A 14,031-nucleotide genomic window follows, 5' to 3' on the forward strand; every position below is an offset into this window, starting at 1 on the left:
AGATACTTTGCCCTCAGGGTACGAGGGGGAAGGGCACGGAGCCCCCAGGCCGCCTCTGAAGGCTCTGCTCTCCCTGAATCTCCACCGTTACCAATCAGGAAGCGCTCAAAAGCCAGCCCTTTTGGGTTTAAGGAGGCTTCATTTCCCGTGCGTGGCTGCTTCAGCCGTTGGCCACGGGATCGAGCTCAACCCCCAGCCCTGTCTCACCTCCTAGTGGCCCAGAAAGGCCCAGCCCTCTAGTCACAGGCTGGTTCATGTGGTGACCAGCCCCCACCCTTAGGTGGCCTTCGGGTATTCCGAAAGTCACCATTAACACAGCAAAAGATGCCTTTGTAGCTCTCACCAGTTAGAAACCCCGAGTGCTTTAGGACTTCTGTGTCAGAAAAGGGATGAAGACCAAATACATAATTCTTATTGTAAACCGCAACGTCACAGCCTCCCTTTGATTTCTGCAGCGGGGATGACAATTTTCCATTGGGTTTTTCATTCGCCAAACGTTTCTTGAGCGCTTACCCCGTGCCAGGAAGCACGCTGTGCCGGAGAGCAGAGCCTCTCGGATGGTCTGCGGGGGAAAGACCCAGGTGCCGCTTTTAACTTCCGGTCCACCTGGACTGCGAGGGGCTCCTACCACTCCACAGCTCCTGCCTGAGGGCCTTACCGTGTGACTTCCACGTGCCCAAACTGGCCTGTAACCCACCCATGTGCTCGGCGTGGTGGCAGACGGCTGTAATGATTTCCAGGTGCTTCTCCTCAATGCCTATGCTTATCTTGCCTCAGCGTGACAGCATCAGCATGTGGACCAGCACCACTTCTGCCCCTCCATCTGCACCTTGAGCAGCCGTGCGCTAAGGACCTGATTCATTCCTTCCTTCACAAACACGGATGTGGCAGGCACTGTTCTGGGAGCAGTGACAGCAGTGACCCCTCCTCTCATAGACCTAATTCGGCGCCCCCCGCTCCCACCTGGCCCGCCGTTTCGTGGTCCACCAGGGTCTGGGAGCAGGTGATCCTCCTGAGTAAGATCAGAAGGTCGGCAGCAGCCTGACACGGTGTAGCAGCGCCCGCGCCACTGCCCGCTCTCCATTCCGGCACAGAGGCGCTCCGTCATCTCACAGCGTCACAGGGACAGTGGGCAGCACAGGAAGAGGTCCTGAGAGAGGGACCACGTCACGTAGCTCTTGCGACAGTGCATTGTTATAACTGTTCCGTTTTATTATTAGTTATTGTTATTAATCTCGAGCCTAATTTATAAATTAAACTTTCTCAGATTGCGTGTAGGGAAAGACATGTTACACATAGGATTTGGTATTGCCTAGGGTTTCAGGCATCCACTGGGGGTCTGGGAATGTATCCCCTGTGGATAAGGGAGGATGGCCACATTCAGGTCGGGAGAGAGGGTTGAAAGACAGACACAGCGTGCCAGGGGCAGGTCGCTGCTGAAAAGAAGAAAGCAGGCCAAGTTAGGGCGAGAGGAGAAGGGAGGTCAGGAGGGCCTGGGTGCGAAGGTACCATTGAAACTGGGATCCAGAAAAAGACGGTGAGCCCCGTGGATATCTGGGGAGAACATTCCAGGTGGGGAGAACAGGAAGGGCAAAGCCCTGAGGCAGAAATGTTTTCAGCTGGGCGTGGAGCGAGCATACACCTCTGGGTGCAGGGAATCAGAATCACTGGCTGGGGTGAGGGTGGGGGGGGTGTCCAGCCACCAAACCTCCCCTCACACACCACCAACAGAGACTCTGGGGAGCCTTCTGTGGGGGGTGAGCCTCTCCCCGATGCCCAGATACCATTACCGATGGGAAAGGTCACATGGCAGAGAACGGAGGATCCTCACAGCTGGGAATAATGCAGCGTCACGAAGGCTGCAGCTGGGGGAGGCAGCGGCGAGCGGCACGGGGTCCTGGGACGGCGAGGGTTCATTCTGTGCGCGGTGAGGAGGGGCCTCACAGAAGACAGGTCCGCTTGCGGACAGGCCTTGGGCGGTCCAGGCGGAGGGACCCTGCATGCCAAGACACGGAGGCCGGGGCGGTGGAGAGCTTGGGACCTGGAAATCATTCGCATGACTGGCGGGACGGCCAGCGCGGCAGGAGGGGGCGTGTCACAGAAGGCCTGCGTGGCGATTTTACCTGGTAAGCAGTATGGAGCCAGCGGAGAATTACAGGAAAGGAAGGGGTCAGATCTATGAAGAGAAGGGCCGGGTGGCGGCGAGAGCAGCAGACTGCAAATCGGGAGAGCAGGCCAGGCCGGGGCTCTGGAGGACACGTGGAGCAGGCCCCCTTATGTCCTGGGGGCCACATTTGTGGCTAACAGTAGGCTTGGATTGTGGGGCTCAGACCCGCTCGTTGGCCACTCCAGTGCCAGGAGTCAGTGGGATGGCAGGGTGGGGTCAGTTCAGGAAGACCTGGGTCTCCAGTTTGGGCAACCGGGTACCACTGGCCGAGACAGGAACCCATGAGGAAGGGCGGGCTCAGGAGTCCGGTTTGAACATGTGGAGTTCAGGGTAGGACAGGCCAGCCCTGGTGGGCCACCGCAGATGTGACCTCAGACAACCGCTCTGTCAAAACCAGGAGAACACAGTGGGAACCCATAGAACCTGGGGCAGGCGGTAAGTGGTGCAGATGGGCCTTGGAGCTAACAGGCTGTGGAACCCGAGTGGGCCCCTCCCAGGCCCACAGCCCTCGACAAGTGCACGCGGGGCCAGGCGGGGGCAGGGCGGGCTTGGCAGGTGTGGGGAGCCCTCCTGCACACGCACCCATGGCAGGCCGCCCGGCCTGTGAGCGCTGCAACTATTCTGGGCCCTGTTTTCCTACCCCTCAACCCCACTTCTCCAGTCTGGTACCTGGGGTTGCAGCAACTTAAAAATGTAGGTGCTGACTTGAGTTCACTCTCCTCCCCACGCCTGCCCCTTACTGTTGTGTCTGACTCCCGGGGACCCTGCCCTGCAGCGAGACGGAACCACTCCCCGGGGCTGTCTGGCTTCACCGCTGGGCAGGGAGAGCAGGCTGCCCCACGACTCCCACCTGGCGTTACACGAAGCCTTCTCAGTAGGCCCTTTCTGAGAATGCCATGGCTTGGCATTTTAATCATACATTATCATTTTCTGGAAGAAGAAGAAAGCTTTGGGATTACAAATTAGTAGAAGGAATTAGGCGCGGCAAAGTTAAGGAAAGCAGGCTTCATCCCTGTATACCTCAGTTACCCCGCTATGTAGAAGGGGACATGATGCTCTCAGGGAAATTCTCTGCAGGACAAGTGGAGAGTTTTCTAGGACCACACCTACTTCCTTGGAAGCAAAATGAATTATCTTCCAGATCGTTAATGGGGCAGCCAGTCCCTGATCTGGCTCTACCCAGAATGAAGGAGCTCTGCACCCACAGGGTGATCACGCCTACATCCTGTGCTGCTGGGGGCCGCTGGGGGGTGACATTTGTGGCTAATGGTGGGCTTAGATTGTGGGGCTCAGACCCCCTCACTGGCCACTCCAGTGCCAGCCAAGTTCGACACACATGCCTCCTGTAGTTGTGCATGCTGGGGCCGTCCATGCAGCAGGCAGCGTTGGTAGTCCCTCAGGAGAGAGGGTTTGTCTGGGGAGGCCTGGCTGGGGTGGTGGGGGGCTCTTGGAAGCCGCCAAGCCAGGGTTCAGACGGCTGCAAGGAGAGCCGTTTCAGCCTGGAGTCCTGACAGAAGGGACCTGCTCTCTCGGTTAGAAATAGCTCTGTCTGGGCGCAGAGGAGGGGCAGGGTGACTGGCCAGAGACGGGCCACCAGGAAGGAGTGGGCGGAGCCAGCAAGGCCTTCTGCAGGAGCACCTGAGCTGACACCTCGACCCTCGCCTGTAGGGCCTCCTCTCTGCACAGAGAACCCGATTCCCCTGGTCCTGGTTAATGCAGCTGGGCCCCTTTAAGGGGCTCCCTGCGGGCAGCTGGGGTGGGCAGGGAGGTTACAGAACAATTTATTAAAGGCCTGACCAGCCAAGGAGGGCCAGCTTGAGTTCTGAGAAATGCCTCCTGCCACCTCCTCCCGTCAGTCCTGAGGATGCTGGGGAAGAAGGTGCCAGACCAGGAACCCCCCGGGGCCTTCAGTCTGGGGGCCGCCTGGACCATTCACTCATTCCTCCAGTCCTGGGCCCTGGAAGTGGAGTAATGAAAAAGAATGAGCAAAAAGCCCCATACTTCAAGTCTCTGTCCTAGTGGTTAAGATAATAAATGAACAAGATAAAAAATATATGGTAATTTTAGCTAAGGATAAGTGCTGAGAAGACAAAATGAAGCAGGGAAGAGGAACATAGCGTGATTAGTGTGGCTCAGATCGTACTTGGGCGGCCAGGGAGGGCCGCGGAGGGGCTGACTTTTGGGTACAGACCTGCAGGAGGTGAGAGGGCGGTGGGGGAATGGCAGGCAGAGGGAATAGCGAGTGCAAATGTCCCGAGGCAGGCACACTGGGGGAACGGGGGTGGGGTAGGGGGAGAGCAAAGGCCGGGGCAGGGCACAGTGGGGAGGCGCAGAGCAGTGTGGGATGCCCCTGTCCCCGCAGGAGAAACTGGAGTATTTCTTCCTCATCATCTTCTCGATCGAAGCCGCCATGAAGATCATCGCCTACGGCTTCCTGTTCCACCAGGACGCCTACCTGCGCAGCGGCTGGAACGTGCTGGACTTCACCATCGTCTTTCTGGGGTAAGGCCCAAGTTGGGCGGGTTTGGGGTCAGAGGGGGTCTCTGAGGACCCCGTGCCCTGCGTTATGTCCACCAGCATTCCAGAGGCAGGAGGGGCCCCCGCCGTGTGCTGAGCCCGGCCACGGAGCAGCCCGTTAGGGCCCGGCCTCCACGGGGATGCCGCCAGTGTTGGCGGAAAATGATTGTCCCCTGGCAGGTCAGCCGCTTCCTCTCCAGCAAGGCCCTATGAGGTCCTTATTTTTCTCACATTACACAAAATTAGAGATGATGTGTGTGGTTCCAGTGTGCAGCAGTTTCTGGATGTTCACAGATGTCTTAATCTTTATCATCTATTCATTCATGGACCTACACGGAGCACCTATTATTTGGGTTCTATGGACATTTAGAGACCTGTATGAATGCACTCCAGCTGCCGTAACGAGATATTGCAGATGGTGGCATAAACAACAGAAATTAATTTTCTCACGGGCTGGAGTCTGGAAGTCCGAGGTTGAGGTGTTACCAGGTCTGGCCTCTCCTGGGGGCCCCCAACATGTTTCCACACAAGGTCTTGTCTCTGTGCGCACGCACCCCTGGTGTGTCTCTGAATTTCCTCTTCTTCTAAGGATGCCGGTCACAGTGGATTAGGACCAACCCTGACAGCCTCCTTTAACTTAATTACCTCTTTAAAGGCCCTATTTCCAAAGATAATCTATTCTGAGGTCCTAAGGAGTAGGGCTTCAACATATGAATTTGGAGGTGCCAATAGCTCAGCCTGTAACCTGGCTTCTAATAACCGTCACCTAATGTAACAGCAGCACTTATCAGGCACTTACTGTATGCTTTACGTGTAACATTTCATTTAATTCTCCTCTTATTATCTCCACTTAGGAAAGCTAAGGCTCAGAGAAGTCAAGAAACTCACCCAAGGTCACACAGCAGGCCGGTGGCAGTAGGATTATTCAAACCTAGGCAATAAATATGATGTTGATTATGGAAATGGGAGGATAATGGAAATGGGAGTAAGTTGAGAGAGGAGGAGGAGGTGAGCAGGAAAGAAAATAGAAGGGCGCTGTCCTAAAACAGTAGTACAAATAAATGTTCTTACACAGAAAAAAAAAAAGGGCACTGTCAGAGAGCAGCGTGCGGAAAACCCACAGGGGCCCTCGCTTGGCCTTCTCCTCTGGGCACCCCGCAGGATGAGGGGCTGCTGGTCACTTCGGCCCACCGTGGGGCACACTCAGGCCTCAGGCTGGGGACTGTAAGCCCGTGGCCCACGTCCCTCAGCCCTCCCCTCAGCGCCCAGAGCAGACACCATGCATGTATCCAGTACCTTTTCACGGAGTCTGTACATGGCTTCAGAATCTTTCCTGATGATAGTCTCGAGGCGGGCATTGCTAGCTCGGTTAGCAGGTGGTGGGCCATACCTGCCACCCCTCGCCAGGCCTTGCCGCCGGCCCTGGGCCCCAGCCCACCAGCACAGGGGCCCATCTGACAGCCGGGCCCTCTTCTCCCCCCGCTTCAGGGTCTTCACCGTGATCCTGGAGCAGGTGAACATCATCCAGAGCAACACAGCCCCCATGAGCAGCAAGGGAGCTGGCCTGGACGTCAAGGCCCTGAGGGCCTTCCGCGTGCTCAGACCCCTCCGCCTGGTGTCAGGGGTGCCCAGTGGGTGGCAGGCAGCGCCCCTGCAGGCCCCTCTTCCCCTCCCACACTGTTCCTTTGCCCGCTTCTGGGTCCCCCTCCGACCCCTCTGCCCCCAAGGCTTCCCAGGGTCTGTGGTGGTGGTGGGTGGGCCGCGAGACCAGGGGGGGAGATGACGCCTCCCGCCCCACCCACTGCAGGCCTGCAGGTGGTCCTCAACTCCATCTTCAAGGCCATGCTCCCCCTGTTCCACATCGCCCTGCTCGTCCTCTTCATGGTCATCATCTACGCCATCATCGGGCTGGAGCTCTTCAAGGGCAAGATGCACAAGACCTGTTACTTCACTGGGACAGGTGAGCTCCCTGGGGGCTGGGGAGGTGGCACAGATGCCAGGGCAACCCCAAGGGGGGTGCCGCTTCCGCCGCGAACAAGCCCCAGGCTGTCACCGCTTCCCGTGCCTGCTGACCTTCGGAACGGGTTTCTCTGGGGCAAGGGGAAGTGGAGGAAGGACGGTGCCCAAGGGGAGCGCGCAGAGGCCTGCCCACGCTTGCTCTGAAGCGCCCGCACGTGGTCGGTGTGGCGCCTTCTGGCCTTCCGGGCTGGCTGTGGGCGGAGGTGCGGGCTCAGGGTGGGCCTGAGTCTGTGTCTGCTTTGCCTTGTAGCCGTGGTTGTCGCTTTCGTCTGAGCAGCCCCCCCGGAGCAGGCGCCCCAGACTGGGGCTTGCGCGGGACCTCGGGAGAGCACCCGGGAGCCAGGGGGGCCGTTTGTAGGGCGGTCAGAGGTGACATGCCTTGGGCCCGGGGGACCCGAGCTAAGCCTTCTGGACCAGCAGTTCTCAGACTGTATGCCCTTGGGACCCCCGGGCACTCTGAAAAATTATTGAGGACCCCAAAGAGTTTCTGCTGACATGGATTTTGCATGTTGATATTAGAAATGAGTATCATTTCTATGATATTCACATGATGACATTAGAAATGAAAACTGAGAAAAATGTCTTATGAATTAATTAATTTTAAAAGAACAATAAAATAAACCCATTATAGACAAACATAAATAATGTGTTCTTGCAGAAAAGTAACTATATTTTCCCAAGTAAAAAATATTTAGTGAGAAGAATGGTACTAAGTTTTGTCTAAATTTCCTTAATGGCCGAACAGAAGTCCACTGGGTTCTCACATCCGCTTCTGCTTTGGTCTGCTGTGACATCACGTGTCACGTCGGCTCCGGAGAGCTGCCCTGAACTCGGTGAAAGAGTGGGAGAGCAAAGGGCAAATCATGTCTTGGCATTATGATGAAAATAGTTTTGACCAGGCGGATGCCCCGCACTCTGAGACTCGCTGCCGTCAAGCGGCAGAAGAGCGCGGGTGTTCGGCGGGGCATTAACGACGCCGGGGCTGCAGGGACCTGGATGTGGCCCAAGAAAGAGGGGACCTCCCTCTGGAGCCCTGGCATCTAGCTCACCAGAGTCACGCAGGACAGCAGGACCACGTGGACCTCCACTGCCTCAGGGCTCTCTCCTCCCGCCCTCGGGCCCTCCGACGAGGGAGCAGGCGGCCCAAGGCCCAGACCCGGCTCAGAGCAGCCATTCTGACAAAGGGTTCAGTGGCTGTGTTCCAGTCACCTCCCGCTGCAGCCTCTTCCTGTCCCCATAATGATCTCTGATAGTAAACATGATCAGGACATCAGGAGGGGCTTCCTATACACAAGTTCAAGGCCAGTCTGGAGGTCTCCTCCAGCACTCTCGTGAGTTCTGGGCCAGGGCTATTGGCAGCACCCAAACATCCCTGTGGGTGGGGGGCTCCCTGGCTTGAACGGGTCGGGCGCCATCAGACTGCAGGACCTTGATGGTCTCCAGCTCCCCTCTCTGGGGACTGAGACAACGTGGCAGACCCAGGGAAGGGAGGGCATTGCAGCTCTGATGAGCTGACCAGACCTCTGAGCACCAAAGGAGACAAAAACATGCCAGGACAGGCGGCCGTCAGGGGGTTGTCAGAGGGGAAGGATTCATGAGGCAGGAAGAGCACCGTCCGGACACAGAGGGGACAGTCGGCAGGCGAGGTCTGTTGGGAACGCTCCCCAAGGGGAGGCCCCTGAAGCCCGACGTCAGGAACAGCCCAGAACCCCTGGGCATCTCTGTTCCGGCCCCAGGCAGAGCTCTAGGCCAGAACATGAGCACTCCTGCCAGGCAGCTGCCTCCTTTTTTAGAGTGCTGTGGGCACAGGTGGCACTCACATTACACCTGCTTCACCAGTTGCTCTTCACAGGACAGGTAACCCCAGAAGCCGACCCTCGGCGAGGCCCTGGAGGCCACCACATACTCAGACAGCCTGTAGGTGCCCATCGCCAGGCCCCTGGCCCCACGCGTCTCTCTTCATGGCCCGTGCGGAGCAGTCCCCTGCATTTCAGCAGCGTGTGGCATAGACCTGTCACTCAATGCTTTTGAACTACTGTTCTCCCATCATTGTCCACCTACACCTGCTGTCTGAGCTCATGCCGCCTTCTGCCTCCAGACATCGTGGCCACCATGGAGAACGAGAAGCCGTCACCCTGCGCCAGGACAGGCTCGGGGCGCCCGTGCACCATCAGTGGCAGCGAGTGCCGGGGCGGCTGGCCAGGTCCCAACCACGGCATCACCCGCTTTGACAACTTCGGCTTCTCCATGCTCACCGTGTACCAGTGCATCACCATGGAGGGCTGGACAGACGTTCTTTACTGGGTGCGTCGGGCCTGCGCCTGCCGGAGCCATCCCCTTTCGCCACCCGCTGGGGGTGGGGGTGGGGGAGGCTGCCCATCACTGCTTGAGCACCCCTGCTCTTCCCGCCTCCCCAGGAACCCCCCGCAGGTGTGTGGCCCCCTTCTGGTCCCCATAAGGGCCGTCCCCAGGTACAGCCTGCCTGTGCAGGACCAGGACGGGTACGGGAGCGGAAACCAGGAGGGCCAAGGCTTCTGGTCTCAATTCCTACCTTTTCCCTAAGCCTGGGAGTGTCTCGCTCCTGAGAGCCTAGAATCTCAGATTTCTCGAGATAAAGGACCTTTTGAGTTTCTCTTTTTGCCGCCAGGCAAGACCACTTTCCCATATAAATATGATTAGATACAAATTTCCTTGTCTGTAAAATAAAAACTAGTACCCACATCCTAGGGTAGCTATGAGGGTCAGTGAGAGGTTAGCTGAGTCACAACAGTGCCGGCACCCAGCCAGTTCCGTGTAAGTTTTCTTGTTGAAGTATGTGGTTCATTTGGGATTATTAAGAACCAGGTTGCATTTTTTATTTAATCGTCCAACAATGGAAGGCATCATTCCCACTTTATAGGTAAGGAAACTGAGGCTGGGGGAGGTTCAGTTATTTGCCCTCGGTTACGGAGCTAATGAACAATTGATCCAAGAACTGAATTGTAATCCATGTGACTCTGATCAGAACTCAACCACGATATGGCACTGCTTGTGGGGGAAAACGCTGTAAAACTGTCAAATACTTTGCAAGTATAAAGGATTTGTAAGAACAGTTCTTATAAGCTGGTATTATGAGAACAAAGTATTTCAAAGGATGGCCACATGTGTCACTTACCCTCTGTTATCAGCCTATGAGGAGCATGCAAATATCGTCCATCATTCAGGTGGGGCAAGGCTCGGAGGTGTCAGGGGACTGGAAGGGCCACAGGTCATTCAGGGAGGAGCTGGCCAAGCTCAGGCCAAGACATTTCCGTGTTTCTTCCACTCTGAACCATCTTGGCTGGAAAGAAACCAGCTGGAGATTGTGTCCCTGGGAGAGTCAAGCCAGGGAGGCAGACGGTTGGAGGGAGGAATGGTTCGGCCTTACCCGGGCCAGGTAGGCAGCCAGCACGACCCCCCACGGAGGTCCTTCCAGCTCCGGGGCCCAGTCCTCGAGTGAGAAAAGGTCCCTTGCTGGGCCCCAGTGGCCCCTTCCTTGTCCCTCAGGGCTGGGTGGAGTGGGAATGAGCCAGTTCTGGGAGGGAACCTAAGCCTCAAGTTGGGGGCTGGGACTCACACCTCTGTCTGGACCAGGTCAACGATGCCATTGGGAATGAGTGGCCGTGGATCTATTTTGTCACCCTGATTCTGCTGGGGTCCTTCTTCATCCTCAACCTCGTCCTGGGTGTCCTGAGCGGGTAAGGAGGTTCAAAGGTGGCTGAGAAGAGAGAGGAGAGAGGGGAGGAGGAGGTGGGGGGGGAGGGCAAGAAGGACAGCGGGAAGGGGGCAGAGGCAGTGGGGGAGGAAGGGGTGGGGCCGGACAGGGGGGCTGGGTCAGAGCTTCCTTCACCCCAGGGCCCCTTCAGCCCAGAGCGCACCCCCTGGTTAGCAAGAAAGAGACAGAAGATGCCGTCAGGAGCCGCTCAGCTTTCGATTTTTCTCCCTTCTCCTCAAGCCTTCTTCCATCCTTGCTTCCTTCTGTCCCTCTGCCTCCGCCCTCCCCATGAACAAAGCCCCGGGGACCCCAGCCTCCTGCCCTGGACGTGTGTGAGCTGATGCCCAGCACTGAGTCAGTAAGACCTTCAGTTCAGTGCACAGACCCTGGAGTTAGAGGCCCAAGTTTAAATCCTTGCACCACTGCTTGGTGGCTGTGTGACCTTTGCCTAATTGCCTAGCTTCTCTGTGACTCAGGTCCACATCTGTCAAATAGGAGAAATTTCAGTACCTGTTTCAGAATTAAATGATGGGAAGATTAAATGAATTAATACATACAAAGTACTTAGAACACAGTCCAGCCCGTAAGAAGTGCTGAGTACTGTCAGTCACTGTCAGTGAGGGCTGTTCTCCGTGACAGCTCCATCCCAGCCCCAGCGTGGAGCCTAGTGACCACCAGCCTCTCCCCATCCCATCACACCACCTCAGAAGCAATCCCAGCTTCTGTAGGTCAAATTCAGGGGGTCTGTGAACTTGGATAGGAAAAACTGGTGTCTATCGTCCATTACCTCTGACTGAAACTGAGAGTTTCATTATGAATGTGGGTAACAAGTCACAGTGAATTTAGCACTGTCTGTGGCTTGTCCCAGCAGAAGGCACATGTCACATTACAGCTGTTGCAAATATTACACTCATTACTACTTCGACATGATGATCATTATGGGACCTGCACCTGGATCTTGCTAGTTAATGAGTCAATAAAGCATATATATTGCTTTGTTACAATTTCTTTATATTTCAGTAACTACATTTTAGTATAATTAGCTCCTTTGTAAAGCTATGGCTTTATTTTGCGCATCGAACAGCATCAGTCTGAGGAGGGTCCCATGGCGTGCCACGGCCACGAGCCCCTGGCTGGGGCCTGCCCCTGGGACGGTGCCGAGGGCTGGAGCAGCCCCCTCCTGGCCTCCCAGTCCCACCTCCTCAGAGCCCCCTGTCTGGCCCTCGGTGTGTGGCCAAGGGCCGCCTCTGCTGGTCTGCAGACCTCCACTGACCCTGTGGCCCTGACCTTCCGGTGTCACCAGCTGGTTCCTTCCTGGCCCAGGACGGGTTCCTCCAGGCCTTAGGGCCCGAAGCGATGCTCCCAAGGCCACTGGAAGGGTCAGGGCAGCACCGGAGATCCTCCGGCTGATTCCACAGCAGTGGGCTGTCCTGTCAGTCATCGCTAGTGTCCAGGGTGACCCCAGCTAGGGCGGGAGAGAATGAGCTGGGATGAGAAGGACACGAGAAAGAAGCCCGGGGGTTCCAAGGCGCTCCTGGGGGTGGGGGATGGAGAGGGAGTGAGAGGCTGCCCCTCGGCTGCAGATGGCGCCCTGACCGGAGGAGGGGCATGTCCAGCCAGAGAGCGTGCCCTCTCTGTCCTTGGGAAGCTCGACCCTCCCCCAGCCCCTTCTTTCTCTCCTGCTCCCCTCCCCACCGCCCGGGTTGCACCTCAGGGAGTTCACCAAGGAGCGTGAGAAGGCCAAGTCCAGGGGCACCTTCCAGAAGCTCCGGGAGAAGCAGCAGCTGGAGGAGGACCTCCGGGGCTACATGAGCTGGATCACGCAGGGCGAGGTCACGGACGCTGAGGACCTGAGGGAAGGTTCGTGCCCGGGGCCCCGGCCGGCGTCCCCTCCCACCCTGCATCGGCCCTCGCGGTCGGCTCCCGCAGTGTGGGGCCCGAGCAGGTGGAACACTGCCGTTTTGCAGATGAGAAAACCAAGGCCCTTAGAGGGGGAGTGATTTGCACCTCGAAATGGTGGCATCCGGGTGTGCCCAGGCCCCTCCGGAAGGACAAAGGACTTCGCTGCCCGCCCACAACCACCCCCCTTCAGATGTGCGCTCCTGGGCTCCTGGGGATCTGGGTCTCAGGAGCACAGGGAGGCCTCCAGCCCCACTAGGCCCCATTGTCACAGGCACCTCCAGTCAAAAGACTCTTTCCCAGGGGAGCCTGGCCTAGGTGTGTCGCCTGCAGAGGGGCCCACCGTGCGCTCCTGTCCCCAGGCAGGCTGTCTTTGGATGAAGGCGGCTCTGACACGGAGAGCCTGTATGAAATCGAGGGCTTGAACAAAATCGTCCAGTTTGTGTGAGTACCTGCCCACCTCCCTGGGGTCCTCCCAGCCCCGAGCTCCTGGAGACATGGTGCCATCCCCCTAGTGCCATCAGAGGGCACTCAGCGGGTGGCCTGTTTATATACACTGGGAGGCCCGGGAGGCAGCAAGCACATTGGGCTGCTGCCCTCGGCTCAGAGCGGAGTGGGTGGGGCAGGACGTTCCGGGGAAACTCCGCGCAGGACGAGGGGAGACGCGCGCCGCAGAGGGCAGTGCCGGGAACTGTGCCCAGGGTCGGACACAGGGTCCATCCAGCTCCAGGCCTTCGTCTCCTTCCCTCACACATTCACACATGGCTGTGAGTTTGAAAGATCAAACAACAGTGAACCACACCAAAGATAAGATGGAGGTTCCCCCTGCCTGCAGAGAGGTGACCATGGTGATGATCTGTATCCCTCCAAGACGCTTCCTGTGCTTTCATCTCACACACACACACACACCAGGTTTTTTGTTTTTGTTTTGGCTTCTTACATAACGGGGTTATTTATGTAACTACTGTCACTCCAGAGCCTAGAACAGTGCCCAGCATACAGGTGCTGCTGAATATTTGACCAATAAATGAATATGATACACATACTATCTAGTAACTTATATTTTAACTTCAAATTATCTGTTGAGGTCAACTTTATCCATACACACACATTTTTTTAAAGGCTTCTTAAGGAAAAGTTTAAGGTTCACAGCAAAACTGAGCTGAAGGTACAGGACTTCCCATATGCCCCTGGCTGCACACATTCACGGCCTCCCCCGTTATCAACAAATGCACCAGTGGACACATGTCATCACCAGGCCGTGGGTTACATCAGGCTCACTCTTAGTGTTGCACATGATGTGGTTTTGGATAAATGTGTACTGACATGTATCCGTCATTGTCATCCAGAGTATTTTCACTGCCCTGAAGGCCCTCTGTGCTCTGCCTACTCACCCTCCACTTCTCACAGCCAGCCACTGACCTCTCTACTGCCTCTATGGTTTGCCTTTTCCGGAATGTCATGTAGTTGGAGCCATACAGTATGTAGTCTGTTCACATTGGCTTCTTTAACGCAGTAATATGCATTTACGTTTCCTTCTCGTCCTTTCCTGCCTTGATAGCTCATACATCTTCTTTTGGTACATATTTGGATATAAAACACTCCACAGTATGGATGTGCTATAATATATTTGATTAATCTTTCCAGTTTTTGGCAATACAAACAGTGCCACAGGGAACAGTTGTGCATAAGTATG

General features: G+C 56.5%; 1 protein-coding gene across 3 annotated transcripts in view; it reads left to right on the plus strand.

The window, feature by feature from the left end:
- The window catches only part of CACNA1S (calcium voltage-gated channel subunit alpha1 S), a 62,710-nt gene that overhangs the window by 11,157 nt on the left and 37,522 nt on the right, over positions 1-14,031 (plus strand). For all 3 annotated transcript variants that reach the window (XR_005029676.2, XM_036909482.2, XM_036909483.2), the window contains exons 3-9: positions 4,530-4,669; positions 6,173-6,315; positions 6,492-6,644; positions 8,802-9,007; positions 10,316-10,419; positions 12,151-12,296; positions 12,698-12,779. Coding sequence is in view for 2 of the 3 variants with exons in the window: in XM_036909482.2 (XP_036765377.2) it covers positions 4,530-4,669; positions 6,173-6,315; positions 6,492-6,644; positions 8,802-9,007; positions 10,316-10,419; positions 12,151-12,296; positions 12,698-12,779 (974 nt within the window). In the remaining variant the exon portion in view is untranslated. The remainder of the gene's footprint in view (positions 1-4,529; positions 4,670-6,172; positions 6,316-6,491; positions 6,645-8,801; positions 9,008-10,315; positions 10,420-12,150; positions 12,297-12,697; positions 12,780-14,031) is intronic.

Source organism: Manis pentadactyla, chromosome 9 (assembly GCF_030020395.1).
Source record: "Manis pentadactyla isolate mManPen7 chromosome 9, mManPen7.hap1, whole genome shotgun sequence".
Classification (NCBI taxonomy): domain Eukaryota; kingdom Metazoa; phylum Chordata; class Mammalia; order Pholidota; family Manidae; genus Manis; species Manis pentadactyla.